Genomic DNA, 15,666 nt, shown 5'->3' with positions numbered 1-15,666 from the left:
GCTATTTATCCAATGTCTATGATCGAATCAAATACATTTTTATTTGTCACATGTGCTGAATACAACAGGTATTTCACCTTACAGTGAAATGCTTACTTACAAGCCCTTAACCAACAATGCAGTTTTAAGAAAAATAACTGAAGAAAAACAAGAAATAAAAGTAACAAATAATGAACATTAATATGAATGCATGACAGTTGACACCAAAGACTAAATATCAAAGCAATTTTGCCCATTTTTACAGATAATCGTAGTTGCCCTGCGGATCAGTTCAAGTGTCTGAACAACCGCTGCATCCCCAAGAGGTGGCTCTGTGACGGGACCAACGACTGTGGGAACAACGAGGACGAGTCCAACTTCACCTGCTCTGGTATGCCGCTGTCTGCTCTACTTAGAGGCCCGTCTAGCTCATATGGACCAGGATGCAACTGCCAGATTCAATGTTGTAGAACAAACTTGGGTGATCTCCAAGTTTCTCCAACGAGATAGTCATTTGGGAGAGGTTCTGTCAGACCAGAGGCCATTGGAGAATACACAGAGAGGAGAAGACAACCATTACACGATTTATACATACACTACTGCATGATTTCCCGTGGTGGTGGGGGACCTGTATGTCCCAATGGCCTCTGTGCTGCTGCACATCATGAATGTATCTATATACTGGGATAATTCATCATCTTCTCCATCCAGAAGACTTGACCAGGATATGCACACCTCCTCTGGGGGACATAAGGGGGTTTTGTTAGGGGATGTAGAGGAGAAATGTTTTTTGTTTTCACTTCATCCTTATCAATGAGTTTCAGTTGCCAGATGTTGACACAACGCCGGATCCTGGACACGGATGGGATGATTCCACGAGAAAGAAAATGGCGATTTTATATGAACGATATCCGGGTGTCACGTTTTTACGTTCACTTTCTTTGATCGCTGTGAATAGATGGATTGCTGGGAATAGATAGCGAGCCAATTCTCTAGGACGACCAGTCACGGAGAAACCAAATACAGATGCCTTAGCGCTAAAGAAAAGATATCCAACACACATGGGTCTGTTGGCTGTCTATGTGGAATCAAACGTTCCAAAACACATAGCATGAACAGTAAACGCAAAATATTAGACATGGCTTATAATTGTCACATACTATCATGATGTATATTCACTCACTGAAATAGCCTAGGTCTAGTCGATGCACTTTATTTAAGTACTTTTTGAGACCATACTGGTAATGAAAAGCACTAATGCAAATGTTGCATGATAGAAAAACGACGTTCATGGTAATAAAAGGCTGTTTTATTATCACTATTAATGTTTTCAGCGGGATCATGCCGAGCGGACCAGTTCTCCTGTGAGAACGGGAGATGCATCCCAGAGTCCTGGCGCTGTGACAGGGATGACGACTGTGGGGACCACTCTGATGAGACCGCCTCTTGTGGTGAGCTTCTGGACAAGTTTCCAATTGGCTCATGAAGCAGTCCATTGGATAAGGAATTCTTAGTGATATGTTAGCGTGGGCATTTTCTTATGATATCAACATTAGCCTAACATTTCAGAAATCATTCAAGATGTTTTTGAGACTTTTTCTGTCGTTGCATTATATCATTCCACTGTAAGCCTGGTCTTTCACCTACCCGTCTTGTTAATTCAATTTAGCATGTAGGCTAGCCTCCGGGCATGGTCTGACATACTCTGGAGCACACAACTCAACACGGAGATGGAGACAAAGGCTTTTAATATTTAAAATGTGAAATAGCTGGGACTCTCCCTGTCATAATTATATATTCCTTCTCTGAAACAATAGCATGCATGGGCTTTCAAAGATATAGATCTGGGATTGGCAACTGACTCAATCCCCCACCCCTTACTGTTGTTAGTACACAAGATGCAATTTGTGCATCAGCAATTTTTCTCTTGTTATGTCAGTCACTGACAGTCACACAATTAGCCATGTCAGCTAACATTTTTATATTGGTAAGTTAGTCTAGCGTCAAATTACCGACCGGAGGGCCTCTCATGGATTTTGTTAGTCACTCTTACTCAGATATCATATTCACAACGGAAACAATTTTCTCTATCCTATGGCAAAATGTGTAGATGTGCAGGAAATTAGCTGTAAAACTGCACATTTTTCTCTGGGATGATGCTGGTGTTGATGAAGGCCATGACCAGCCTTTCAAAGCTTTTCATGGCTACAGATGTGAGTGCTACTGGGCGGTAGTCATTTAGGCAGGTTATCATGGCATTCTTGGGCACAGGGGCTATGGTGGTCTGCTTGAAACATGTAGGTATTACAGACTGGGTCAGGGAGAGGTTGAAAATGTCAATGAAGACACAAATGCAAGTTCAAACAGGTTCAAAGACAGCCACTACACAAGCACATGAACTCCAAATGACCTTTTCCCAGGTCAAGTATCCCACAGTGTAAATACACCCTCTTCTGGTGAGGATACATCTAACAGTACTGTATATCACCATCACCACAGTTGTTAAAGCCAAAGTAAAGTAATTATCTGATATCACCTTCTCCACAAGTTTGAGATCATAGGGAAAAGTAACAGGCAGTAGAACAGTCTGCAAAAACAATCAGCAAGAACAATTTGAACCTTAGCTGTGAATGATACTTTTCTGTTACCTCTGGTGCTACTTATAAACAGCTTCACTTCACAAGTACAAGCAGAGACAGACAGTGTTCACAGTAATTACAATGCGCTCACTCTCATTTTTGTAACTTCAGAATTCAAAGGCAATGCCAACTCACATAACTGTGCCAATGTCTCCTGCATCCAATGTGTAACAATAAAAGATGTTTACCCACACTGTTTCTGAGGTTTTCAGTTCATGCATTGTGTAAATTACCGGCCAATGTGATTCTGGACAGTTGAAAATCGATCAATTCCTGTCATCAAAAGTGCTTTGTTAGAAAAAAAACCCCAAATTGAAGTCCAAACCTCTTGTATTACAACAATAACACTGTTTTTCTTATTTCTTTCTTGACAGATTTCCCCACATGTGAGCCCCTCACACAGTTCAGCTGTTCCAATGGAAGGTGCGTTAGCGTGAAATGGCACTGTGACTCAGGTGAGTGGCACTGTTCTGTGAACACTCTCTTTTTACAGTTCCATTTTCTATCTCAGTGGGAAAAACTGCCTGATTTGAAATGACCTCATTACAACAACCAGAATGTATTGTAATCTGGTTGTAACAGCATCATTTCAACCAGTTTTCCCTACTGGGAAAATGCCATGGGATGGAACCGCACTCTCAGGAAGCAGCTTGCTGGATGAACACATTTCACTTTCTCTGAACCACGCTGTGACTCTTGCACTGTTTCTTAATCTCTCTTCCGTCTGTTCCCCCTCTCTTCCGTCTGTTCCCCCTCTCTTCCGTCTGTTCCCCCTCTCTTCCGTCTGTTCCCCCTCTCTTCTGTCTGTTCCCCCTCTCTTCCGTCTGTTCCCCCTCTCTTCCGTCTGTTCCCCCTCTCTTCCGTCTGTTCCCCCTCTCTTCCGTCTGTTCCCCCTCTCTTCCGTCTGTTCCCCCTCTCTTCCGTCTATTCCCCCTCTCTTCCGTCTGTTCCCCCTCTCTTCTGTCTGTTCATCCTCTCTCTTCCATCATTTCCCCCTCTCTTCCATCATTTCCCACTCTCCCATCATTTCCCCCTCTCTTCCATCATTTCCCTCTCTCTTCTATCCTTCTCCCCCTTTTCCCTTCTCCCCATCATTTCCCCCTCTCCCCTTCCTTTCCCCCTGTCTTCCATCCTTTTCCTCTCTCCCTTTCCACCTCACCCAGATGATGACTGTGGGGATGGTAGTGACGAGGTGGGTTGTGTCCATGCCTGTTCCAGTGCCCAATTCCAGTGTGCCAGTGGGAAGTGTATCCCTGACCACTGGGCCTGTGACGGGGACGATGACTGTGGGGACAACAGTGATGAGGACACCACATGCTCTGGGACAGGTGAGAGGAAAAACACACTAACTTCTCACTCTTCTATCTGCCTCATGGGACACACACCCTTTGGATTGAAGTCTTAGATCTGTGAAGGTGTAATGGACTTGGGGAATATGCTCAATATAGTCTTTGAAATGGGGATGCTATTCATCACACTTCAAGGGATGCAGTTAGGAATATGGGTTTGAGATGTACAATAACTGTCTTTGTAAAAATAGACCTTACCCAAGAAAGAAGTACTTTATTTGCTGAAGTGCGGAGCCCTAAGTGAACTCTGTACTTGTAAATGTATGTTTATCTCTCTGAACCACCGTCTCTCCTATAGCCCCGGTATCAGCTGATGACTGCAGTGGAGATGAGTTCCATTGCCGGGACGACGGTGGCACCTGTATCCCCGAGCGCTGGAGGTGTGACGGGGACAAGGACTGCGAGGACGGGAGTGACGAGGCAGACTGTGAAGGCACCAGCAGAATGTGCGACCCGCACGCAAAGTTCACCTGTCAAACCTCAGGTACGGCACTGAGGCTGCTGTGAAAACACTTTCGAAAAGCTGCACACTGTGGCTCTAATGCAGCGCGTACTGTATAATTAAATACCCATGTTTAACTGTCGAAAGCTACACTGCTTTCATCAAGGTTTCATCTGGACTGTAGCTACTGTGACCTACACACCAAGCTCACCTGTAAAATCTCAGCGGCCATGTTTTTAATGTCGACCTCTCAGTTATTACCATAGACATACATTTATTTGATTTATCTCTGGTTATTACCCTCAAATTGTCTTCATTTGTGTCCTTGGTGTACAGGCACACATTGGGAAGCTGATGTAAGCCGATAGGGTTAGCATTCACACACAATGGTGAGAAAAAGCCAGAGCGCCTTTCATGTCTTTTATGATACCCGCAGGGCATCTTGTAGACTTCTCCTATGCTTTATGATGTAGGCATGACAGTAATGGGAACACTTGGGGGTATTTAATGTGACTCCTAAAACAGTTCCACATGGTTGTGGTAAATCAATCTGGCCCAGGAGTTGCAGATTTAGCAAGTAAGTAAGCTGAATGAGGTGTGTGTGTGTATATAAGGTAATATTATTGGGCCAATAGTTCAGTGGAATTGATATGAATCATCTGCAAGGTACACTGCGTTATATATCATTGGTCTTAAAGTGGAGAATTCACACGGGAAAAGCCTCTGGCTTTTAGTTCACTGATCTCACGGTGTTAAAAGTCTTAATATGCATCATTCACTTACCATGCAAACTTCAATCAAATGTCATTATTCCCAATTCACATACCTGTATACTTCATTTCGCTTTTTCAGTCGGCTATCTAACACCATTTTCAAAGAGCCCACAGCGTCCGATTACCAAAGACGCTCGCTCCTCCAAAACTATTCAAACCTCCTATAATGCCATATCAACTGCAATTTTTTTTGGGGGGGGGGGAATCTCCTTCGCATATAAGCGAAGGAGACGTATAGACGTGTGAATGTGATGTTTAAAAGACATTGAGGCTTAAGTGTGCACACAGTTGCCACGGAACGAGAGAAGCGATTTATAATATCGTGACCCGGTCCGACTTGGAAATATTGTTGTCTTTTTTGTTTAATTTGATTAAAACAAAACTTATTTATAAAGATTCACCGTCCATGCGTTTATGGTGAGAATGTACATGACTGAATATAATGCCATTTCTGGAGAAGTGCAAATATGATCTGTAAGATGGTTCCATGATGTTTATAAAACGTTACATTTGCGAGCAGTATAGCAGTGAGTGGACACCCCCCTTCTCTTTACATTGGATCTTTATCCAGCTCCTGTGAAACGTTTGGATGTGCGTAAAACAGTCTAAATTGCCTGTATTATATGCCGACAGGGAGCATTGTGCCTGTAACTGTATTGAGACATGGCCTATTTATAACAAGTTGTTTACATTTTTATTCAAATTTGCTAAGAATTATACACAGTCTTTTCAGGCCTTAGTAAGTAGCCCAGTGAATTTTTAATCTTGCATATTGACTACGTTTGGCATGTCCATGCCCAGACTACAATGCTCAGTGGGGATAGCCCCTATATCTGAGTGAATGCAGTAGAAAATGTTTAACAATGTATTTCCATATGGAAGCAATGCAAATAGTACAGTGTGAAAAGCAAAAAATGTTCAACATATTTAGCAAATATGAAGCAGGCTATTTAACGAACTTGGCTATAGCGGATTTCCGCCAGCACTAAGATTCACCATTGCGTTAGGTTTGTTAAAATAGATCCCCCTCAGCGTGGTTTCTGAAACAGCTTCATTAGGATGCTTAGCTTGGAATCACTGTATTTTGTGAAACACTCCAAAACACTCCCAAATTAAAGCGAACAGAAAGAACATACCTCCAACAATAGATCAACATACTGTTGTTTGAAATGAAATAATTGGCAGACTCAGCTCTGATCTGTATTCACTGTGTCTGTCCAGACTAAGCTGACTGCCTTACGCTGAGGCAGACAAAGTATAGCCTTTGAAAATATATAGGAGACATCCCAAATGACACCCTATTCCCTATACAGTGCACTACTACAACTAGTGCACTATATAGGGAATAGGGTGCCATTTGGGACAGATAGATAGCCTTTCATTAGGCCTCATTGCAAACCACATGTTTATTCCAGGGTTTCCTCATCAATAACACAGATTAAAGCTGAGGTGGGCTGCCTCTCACTCCATACACTACTTTCTTCTGATGCCTATGGGGCTTGTATTCCTCCGCTTTTCAGGATTCCTCTGAGACTGTGCTTTTTACCTCGCTGCTTCCAATAATTGCTTCCTGTTTCCTGCAATTGTTTCTAAAAGCTTCTATTTCCAATCACTTTAGAAGCATTTCACCAACTGCCTAGACTCAGCAGAATTGCTTCATTCGATGGTATTGACAGTTTAGTCTTGGGTATCACTACGACAATTTTCTTGACAGTTTTTTTCTGATAGTTTCTGTTCTCTCCAAGAAAATGGACAATCAATTCTTATTTTTGTACTTACGGTTGAAATGTGGGTTTTGTAATCATTCACAATTTTCTTACAAGGACAAAATTAGAACATTCTTGCAATTGTGTCCCTTGCCTCATCACCATCACTCTATTTCTCCCCACACAGGCAAGTGTATCAGTAAGAGCTGGGTGTGTGACGGGGACCATGACTGTGAGGATCTGTCCGATGAGGAAAGCTGTGAGATGTCGCCATGTAAACCTCCCAGATACCTCTGTGCCAACGACACCTCCGTCTGCCTGCCTCCCGAGAGCATCTGCAACGGGAGATACGACTGCTCTGACCACTCTGACGAGGGACACTTCTGTGGTGTGACCTTTGTTCAGATCACTTCTCACCAATTCTCTTGGTCCCATTTCTCTCACTTGAGTCAATTCTCTCGGTCCCCACTTCAATTAATTATTAAATATCGTTCCGTTTCTTTTTCTCACTTCATTCTATGCTTTCTCCGCTAGTCCGACCAGAAAATGTATGTTGACAGACCGTGTTGAGCTGTTGTAAATGAGCAGCAGTGCTTACTTTGGCATCGTCCATCTGTCCTCTTATTCCCCACTGAACTCAGAAACTCAGGGAGAACTGTTGAGACTGAAGAGCATGTAAGAACTCTTGCTGTCCAAGACCCTTAGTTTTCTCTGGAAACACTCCAAAGTCGTCAGGGAAGAGACAGAGGAGACATATTTAATAGTGAAGGGGATTATGGTTTATGACAGAGACGAGCCTTTTGTTTTGGACCACATGGGCTAGATGATTGTGGCAGTGGGGTCAGGCTTAGGCTATGTTGATGGGGGTTAGGCCAGATGAATGCGTGATGTTCACACGAATGACCTGCCCAGGGATTACCACACGACACTTTGTCCCATAGAAGAAAAAAAATGCGAAGACAGATGTGTCAGGAAAGATGTGTTCACTTTCTTGTGGGGTATTGAGCCCCTATGACACAAGTCGACGAGGACGTGCAGTACATCGGTCTCCATTCAACACTACTCTCTGACTTTCCTTCCATACATCTGTCTGTGAATCAATCTGCTCTCCTCTCATCTCCTTTCTTCGTCTGCTTCTTTCACCAACTCAGACGATTGCATTTTGGGTAACGGCGGCTGTAGCCACCAGTGTGCAGTGGCTCCTGGGAGGGGCGTGGCGTGCTCCTGCCCGCCGGGGCTCAGTCTTAGCCCAGACAGCAGGACGTGCCAGACCCTGGACTACTGCTCCAGGCACCTCAAGTGCAGCCAAGTGTGTGAGCAGTACAAAGCAACCGTCAAGTGTTCCTGCTACCCAGGCTGGAGGCTGGAACTAGATGGGGACAGCTGCCAGAGTACAGGTAGCTGGTGTTAAGCTCTGTGTGACATGGCTGATAAGTCTTTCTGACACATACCTGCGCTCTGTGGAACTGCCCAATGACAGCCCTTAGAAATGAGAATTCCCGATTCTATTTCTGTGTTCCTGTGTGTCTCAGTCAGTAGAGCATGGCGCTTGCAATGCCAAGGGTCATGGATTTGACCTGCTGGGAGCAACCATAAGTAAAATGTATGCACGCACGACTGTAAGTCACCTTGGATAAAAAGCCTCTGCTAAATGACATATATTATTATATTCTATGGGACAGCCATCACTTACCCTTGTGCCTTGAATCCAACGGATAAAAAGCAATGTGATAAATTGGTTATATTATCCTAATTGTACTTTCTATTCTAAAGCAGTTATTTGGGACATTCCGTTTATATAGTACTTAAATAGTTTGGAAGCAGTACCCAATGAGCATTGGCCATTTATACGCCAGTAGCTTTTAGGCCTTTTTTTCCCCCTCTGCATCAATTTCTCCCAGTTATTTAATGTAACATCTGGCAATTGTATTGAATAAGCTAGGTTTTTTCCATCTAAAATGTTACACTTTCGATTGGAGATGAATCCTCCAAAGGTTTGTGTACTCATTTTCTGACAGAACATGAGTTGCTATTCTAGCAAAGAAACACGACAGTTCTTTGTGTATGTGTGTGAGAATCTGTAGTAGTATACAATATTTATTGTCAAAAATGCATTTCTTGACTTATTCGTTGTCTCCTTCCTCAGATCCCTTTGAGGCATTCGTCATCTTCTCCATCCGCCATGAGATCAGGAGGATCGATCTCCACAGGCGAGACTACAGCCTTCTAGTTCCTGGTTTGAGGAACACGATCGCCTTAGACTTCCACTTCGATCAGAGTCGACTCTACTGGACCGATGTGGTTGAGGATAAGATATACAGGGGGAAGCTGCTAGGCTCTGCTGGTAGGAGCACATAGAATTTGGTTGGAAATGTGTTTTGGTTAAGCTGAGTTGTCGATGTTTAATTGAGGTCGTGGGGAAAGTGTTGCATTCGTTATATTTAGTTCTCCTTTTAGCTCCACTGAAGACTTCCTTAACCTAAGCCTTTTTTTTACCTGTGTTTCAGCACATCCTCTTACCTTCTTATGTGTTATTGGGTTGGTCTTTTACTGTCATTGGTTCCTTACAGGTGTGACAGGGATTGAAGTGGTGGTCCAACATGGATTGGCTACTCCGGAGGGTTTGGCCGTTGATTGGATAGCAGGGAACCTGTATTGGATCGACAGCAACTTAGATCAGATAGAGGTGGCCAAACTAAACGGGGAGCTCCGGACCACACTGATCGCCGGAGGGATGGAGCACCCACGAGCCATCGCTCTGGATCCTGAGCAGGGGTTAGTTATCTCTGAGTGAGTGAATGAGTGAGTGAGTGTACCCTTTAACCAGGATATGCATTTCTTACATAATCCTGGTTTGCTATGAATGACCGTAGGGTGAGGTTGACTTGATTCTGATTCATCCTTAATCCATTACACATGGATGATAATTCTTATTTGATTATTTTGTGGTTTAGAATTATTTTCTGGACAGACTGGGATGCCACCTTCCCTCGGATCGAGGCTGCTTCTATGAGCGGAGGAGGACGCCATGTTGTCTTCAGAGACATGGAGATAGGAGCCTGGCCTAATGGTCTTACTCTGGACCTTATGGAGAAGAGGGTCGTGTGGACCGATGCCAGGTGAGTTACATGCCTCTACCTGTCTATATGAGGTCAATTCCCCATCAATTCAGGAAGTCAACTGAAATGCCAATTTTGATGAGAATTTCAGTTGACTTCCTGAATTGGCTGAATTGAGTTGGAATTCACCCCAACCCTGCTGGTGCAATCAAATGATTATAATAGACAAACATCTATTTTCATCTCAACAGGTCTGATGCCATATTCTCTGCTCTGTACGATGGGACTGGTATGATAGAGATTCTGAAGGGACATGAGTACCTGTCACATCCCTTCGCTGTCTGTCTCTACGGGGGTAGTGTCTACTGGACTGACTGGAGGACCAACACTCTGGCCAGGGCTAACAAGTGGACAGGGGCCAATGTGACAGTCATCCAGAAAACCAGCGCCCAGCCATTTGACCTTCAGATATACCACCCCAGCAGACAACCACAAGGTAGGCTACCGCACTGTCTCAAACATTCAGATCACAAGGTTGAAAAGAGAGGGCGTGTTTTGAGTGGCGTGTTTTGAGTGGCGTGTTTTGAATGGCGTGTTCTCTGTCTTGACCCTCAGTCCATCTGGAAAGGTTGAAGAGTTTTGTTTAGTTAGATCATAACGAATCATTTATTGTATGGTTGCATTTAAATGTGTTACATCTGTGTCTCACAAAATACTTTTCGCTTTAAATATCCAACGTTGTCTGAGAGATAAGAAATCTGCTCTAGCTTGTCAAAAGAAATGACATTCTCTGTCTTAATGCTGGAAACAAAACATCATAACAACTGTCACTATTCATAGGTTGTACCTCCATCACTTGGTTGCGTCATGCCACTGTTATGAATGTTCTCAGGCCACCCTCTATCGGCAGCACCATAGTGTTGCCCTAAAATGGTGATAAGCCCAGTCATTCTGGACAGGCGCTGACTACTGTTTAGTCTAAATTACACTATAGCGCCTGGAAATACGATGACGTTGCTAAAGTAGTCAAATATTTAGTAGGAAACAACTTTGCCAGCCTTTCCATGTCGTCAAATTGACTTTAGACAGATGGCAATGTTGTCATTAGCTTGCAAAGTTTGTCAAAAATAGCTAGCAATGCTAATGTTAGCTAGCTAAAATTATGCTGCATCTAAAGTCAATCTTCCTACTAATTATGTGTCTCCTTTTTGAATGTCATTGTATTTCCAAGGCATTGTAATGCACTTTGGATGAAAGCGCTCATTGACAATGCATTGAGTAGAATGCTCAGTCGGTAATCAGCCCAAAAATGAACGTTCAAAACAATGTTGTGACGAAACATGCAGCCCATGAATTGGTTCAACTGGCTTCATTTTCTCTGTCTGACCTTTTGGCCGTAGGGTTCACTTACCGGACTCTCTCTCTGCCTTTCACAAATCAAATATGTTTCCTTCCAGGAGTATCAGAATCTTGTATTAACCCTCATGCTGTGTTCCGGTCAATTTGGACCGATTTACACGTTTGTTCTCTGAAAAATGTAGTTCATTTAATCTGATTGACATTAGGTTCCATGACTTTGTCCACACAGGGCACCTGAATACGCACAATACATTTTGGATATTTTCATAACATTTGGGGTGTTTTATTTAACTTTTGTACACCTGTGGTATTCCCAGTCATTAGAAATGAATGGGTGAGACTACAATTAGTTTATAAAATTGAGTTCAGGCACATGCCCATTCATCAGATGGACACACTTCCTCTCCCAGACCCCCAAATGCATGTGTGTTTGAGCAAACACACACACACACACACACACATCACTCCCCTTCTTGGCTTCCATGGCAACCCCCACAGGAACCTTTCCCCAATAGAATCCTTCCCCCACGGGAACCACACCTGTTGGCATTCTCACAAACAATCGCAACATTGTTTCAATAATATATAGAACTTTTCTCACAGCTCTGGTATATAAAGCTTTTTTGAGGTCTTGCTCACAATTCATTCTGTGGCAGCACAATGACCAAACAATATACTGTATGTGAGGCTCTTGATCATGTCTTTGGTCATGGCACTGGTGAGGAGGAGAGGCCAGGAAACGGACAGTGAACATGCATTAGAGGAGAAAGTAGTCTGTGATAAATAGCACAATAGGTTTCATCTGAGTATTTGTTACAGTCAAAATGATGCATTCATTATCTTTTTTCTTTATTCAAAAGCGAGTTGTATGAGCTTAGGTCAATGAGGCCTATGAATGGCAAATAGAAGTTCAAAACGTGTAATGTTCACAAGAACCTAAGTTGATTAAAGATCTACCACAACATTAGTTGATAATATATGTGTTATTATGAATTTATAATCAGCTATAATGGGGCGGTCATTGTGGTCCGGGGAATACAGAATTAATTAACGTGAAACGAACACAACAGGAGGGTTAAAATAAACCAGACTAATTGATTATTGAACAACTTCCCCTCTCTCCCTCTCTCGGCAATAGCCTCAAATCCATGCGAGGCGAATGGAGGTCGTGGACCCTGCTCCCATCTGTGCCTTATCAACTACAACCGCACCGCGTCCTGTGCCTGCCCTCACCTCATGAAGATATCTGCAGACAACTTTTCCTGCTTCAGTGAGTGAACCTCACCCCTTCAGCCGTTTGTCAGTTGGTCTCTCCTTACATCAGCCTCTCCGCCCATCCATCGCTCCTTCTAGCCAGCCAGTCATTCATTCATACAATCCTCCACATTCATACATCATAGTGCGTGTCCATCAAAAGTGAGTCATTTCAAAACACGGCAGGTTTCTACTGTTTTGAGAAGGTGAAAAAGGTATCTGACACAGACTGTGATTATGTTCACACTACAATGACATTGTTAAGAGCATGCCATTTTAAACTCATAACCCTGAATGAGACATCCTCAGGTGGTTTGAGTGTTGAATAGCAAGGCCACCAATAACATTGGTGATTCTGAACTTTGAAAGCAATGTCAATGTCCATTTTTCTCTTGTCCTTGAACAGCACTGAAGAGATTCCTTCTGTATGTGAGGCGAACAGAGATCCGTGGCGTGGACATTGACAACCCTTACCTGAATCTCATCACAGCCCTGACGGTCCCAGATATAGACGATGTCACAGCGGTGGACTACGATGCATCAGAGGAACGAATCTACTGGACTGACGTCAAAACACAAACCATCAAACGGTCCTCCATCAACGGAACCGCAATAGAGACGATAATATCCGGAGGTAGAGGAAGATGTTCACCTCTATGTTTTGAAATATCAGTTTTCTGACACTTTTACGTAACGAAAAGTTTGACGTAAATGTCTTATCAGACGGTTACAGTGTTTTGCGTCCATTTGATGTCCTTTTCATAGCTACCCATTGTAATTTTCATAGTCCACTTGTCAGGTTGTTCAAGCGATAAACTCAGTACATTATTTCATTGAAGAGATTAACATGGCCACATTGATGTTGTCTTTCAGCATATGATTTTTTTTTTTTGCAGGTATTGTTAATGTAAGAGGTCTGGCCCTGGACTGGCTCTCCAGGAACCTGTATTGGATTAGTTCAGAAAGCGACGAGTCACAGATAAACGTGGCGAGGCTAGACGGGTCCCTGAAAACCGCTGTGCTTCACGGGATTGAGAAGCCCAAGTGTCTCACCGTACATCCGTCTAAAGGGTAAGATTCCATTTTTGTATGTACTTTTATACAGCTCAATATCTGATATTGATTAGGTATCACAAGACATAGCCAAGTGAACGCTAGTTACATGATATGATAAATGATGCACTTTTGTGTTGGTCTTCTGTATGGAAAATATTGTTTTCCTATTGAGTTTTTACCTCCCAGGAAAATGTATTGGACAGACGGCAACACAATCAACGTGGCCAACATGGATGGAAGCAATAGCAAGATCATGCACCAGAACCAGAGAGATCCCGTTGGTAAATGTCACATGTACAATTCTAAATATTTGTTCTTACGTACAAAACATCCACATTAAGTGGCCAGTGCCAGTTATCTTCTGCCATTGTATATTGCATGACAACAGTAGTACTACTATCTGGTAAACAAACCATATTGCAATATTGAGTGAGATGATTGGTAGGACAGCAACCCCCCATAATATGTCAATCATAACTGTAATCAATGATGTCTCTTCTAGGCCTGTCGATAGACTACACATCAGACAAGCTGTACTGGGTCAGTGCAGGCAACGCCACCGTCAACAGGTGTAGTCTGGACGGCAGTGGTCTGGAAGTGCTGGAGAACCTGAAGAAAGAGCTTGTTAAAGCCACGGCTCTAGCTGTTATGGGTGAGTGGCGAGAGTTTAGAGCTTGGGCCTGTGTTCATAAAGTGTCTCAGAGTAAGATGTGCTGATCTAGGATCAGTTTTGCTTTTTGGGAGCATGGTTCTATGGATGAGCACTACTACCCTGAGACTCTTTGTGCATATTCTTTGTCTTGGAAATATAATATAAATATAAATATGTTGTGCTCTTCCAGCTCATAAAAGCATTTGCTGCCCAAATTGTATTTTGTTTTTAAGTACTAGTCCATTGATTCAGAGTTGTTTTTGATCTGGAGTACATGAGTAAAAGGGGTTTTGACAGTGATGAACCTTTGCTGTCTTCTTGCATTATATTATTTGTCAATTCCCCATTTCTGTTTATGTCTCTGAAACGATTCCAATTCACGTTTAAAATTGCATCCCATCTGATAAAATGCTTCATCCCGACAGAATACATTAGGGAACGTTCTCTGTCTTCACTGGGACCTGTTTAGCCTCTACAGTGATGGGCGACAGAGCCGCCTCACGCTACAGAAACAGAACACAATAACCAGGCTTTCTGACATAGTGATGGGCAACCTGGGCTTTCGATCCATCCAGGTTCCAGGTTTACTTATAGCTATAACGGTGATTGTATAAATACTGTACATCTATTACGTTTTAATAGTACAGGTCATTTTTGGGGTTCCTCACCATGCTCTACAAGAAGGTCGATCATGATACTATTAACAGGATGGAATAATTATTTTTCATGTTGATTAGATGGTTGTATTAATTTGTTTAATATCAGATGTGCATTAACCTACTTTTAGTGCTTATTCCCCTTGAGTAACCCTACAGGGAGTAGGGTTAGGGGAGACAGGGGAGATACGTCATTATTGATGGGCTTCTTGCTCTGGTTTTGCTATGATTCCTTAGTTTATTGTACCTCTCTTATCTGCTTGGGATATTGTAATAGCCTCTGGGATATTAAAGTCCTATCTACCTATCTACAGTATGGTCTGCCGTAACTCTGTTGGGAATACTGTTTGATTCTGATGTAATGCAGCTGTAGAGGGACTGTTGTTTACAGAAATCCTATCTGAAAGACGTGTATTTTTTTTCTCTTTGGTTTTAACACGGCCTCTTTTTGCATGCTCTCCGCGGAGATGATGTTCTTTGTTGATAGCTGTAGTCCAGCAGGCCAAAAGCCAAGAATGGTTTGTCTCGAACCCACTGCACTGTACCCCATTCAAGTATGCAGACAGGTTAAAAAGAAGAAGAAGAAGAAGAGAACGTTAAGTTCCCTGTCTACAGGCACAGGATTGGCCAGGCTTCAGAGGTTTTCTGACTGCTGAGCCGCTGTCCTATGTCCCTTTGTGCTGGGCTGACTGTACCTCGGTGTTTTGTCAGTCAAGGGTGCAAGTATAGTACATGGGCTCAT

At 43.0% G+C, this 15,666-nt stretch overlaps 2 protein-coding genes across 2 annotated transcripts in view; both read left to right on the top strand.

Moving 5' to 3' along the window:
* The window catches only part of LOC112267734 (low-density lipoprotein receptor-related protein 1B-like), a 63,964-nt gene extending 59,490 nt beyond the window's left edge, over positions 1-4,474 (top strand). The window contains exons 17-21 of the mRNA XM_042296648.1: positions 245-370; positions 1,314-1,430; positions 2,993-3,073; positions 3,782-3,946; positions 4,266-4,474. Coding sequence (XP_042152582.1) covers positions 245-370; positions 1,314-1,430; positions 2,993-3,073; positions 3,782-3,946; positions 4,266-4,474 — 698 coding nt within the window. The remainder of the gene's footprint in view (positions 1-244; positions 371-1,313; positions 1,431-2,992; positions 3,074-3,781; positions 3,947-4,265) is intronic.
* A 2,678-nt stretch (positions 4,475-7,152) lies between these two features.
* LOC112267733 (low-density lipoprotein receptor-related protein 1B) overlaps positions 7,153-15,666 on the top strand; it is a 101,837-nt gene continuing 93,323 nt past the window's right edge. Inside the window, exons 1-11 of the mRNA XM_042296647.1 lie at positions 7,153-7,276; positions 8,040-8,285; positions 9,035-9,232; positions 9,459-9,663; positions 9,843-10,007; positions 10,199-10,443; positions 12,445-12,576; positions 12,967-13,194; positions 13,457-13,631; positions 13,803-13,897; positions 14,119-14,268. Coding sequence (XP_042152581.1) covers positions 7,153-7,276; positions 8,040-8,285; positions 9,035-9,232; positions 9,459-9,663; positions 9,843-10,007; positions 10,199-10,443; positions 12,445-12,576; positions 12,967-13,194; positions 13,457-13,631; positions 13,803-13,897; positions 14,119-14,268 — 1,963 coding nt within the window. The remainder of the gene's footprint in view (positions 7,277-8,039; positions 8,286-9,034; positions 9,233-9,458; positions 9,664-9,842; positions 10,008-10,198; positions 10,444-12,444; positions 12,577-12,966; positions 13,195-13,456; positions 13,632-13,802; positions 13,898-14,118; positions 14,269-15,666) is intronic.

This window comes from Oncorhynchus tshawytscha, linkage group LG14, assembly GCF_018296145.1.
Source record: "Oncorhynchus tshawytscha isolate Ot180627B linkage group LG14, Otsh_v2.0, whole genome shotgun sequence".
Taxonomy (NCBI): Eukaryota; Metazoa; Chordata; class Actinopteri; order Salmoniformes; family Salmonidae; genus Oncorhynchus; species Oncorhynchus tshawytscha.
Note: the sequence above shows the minus strand (reverse complement) of the source record. Positions and strands in the feature narration are given on the sequence as shown.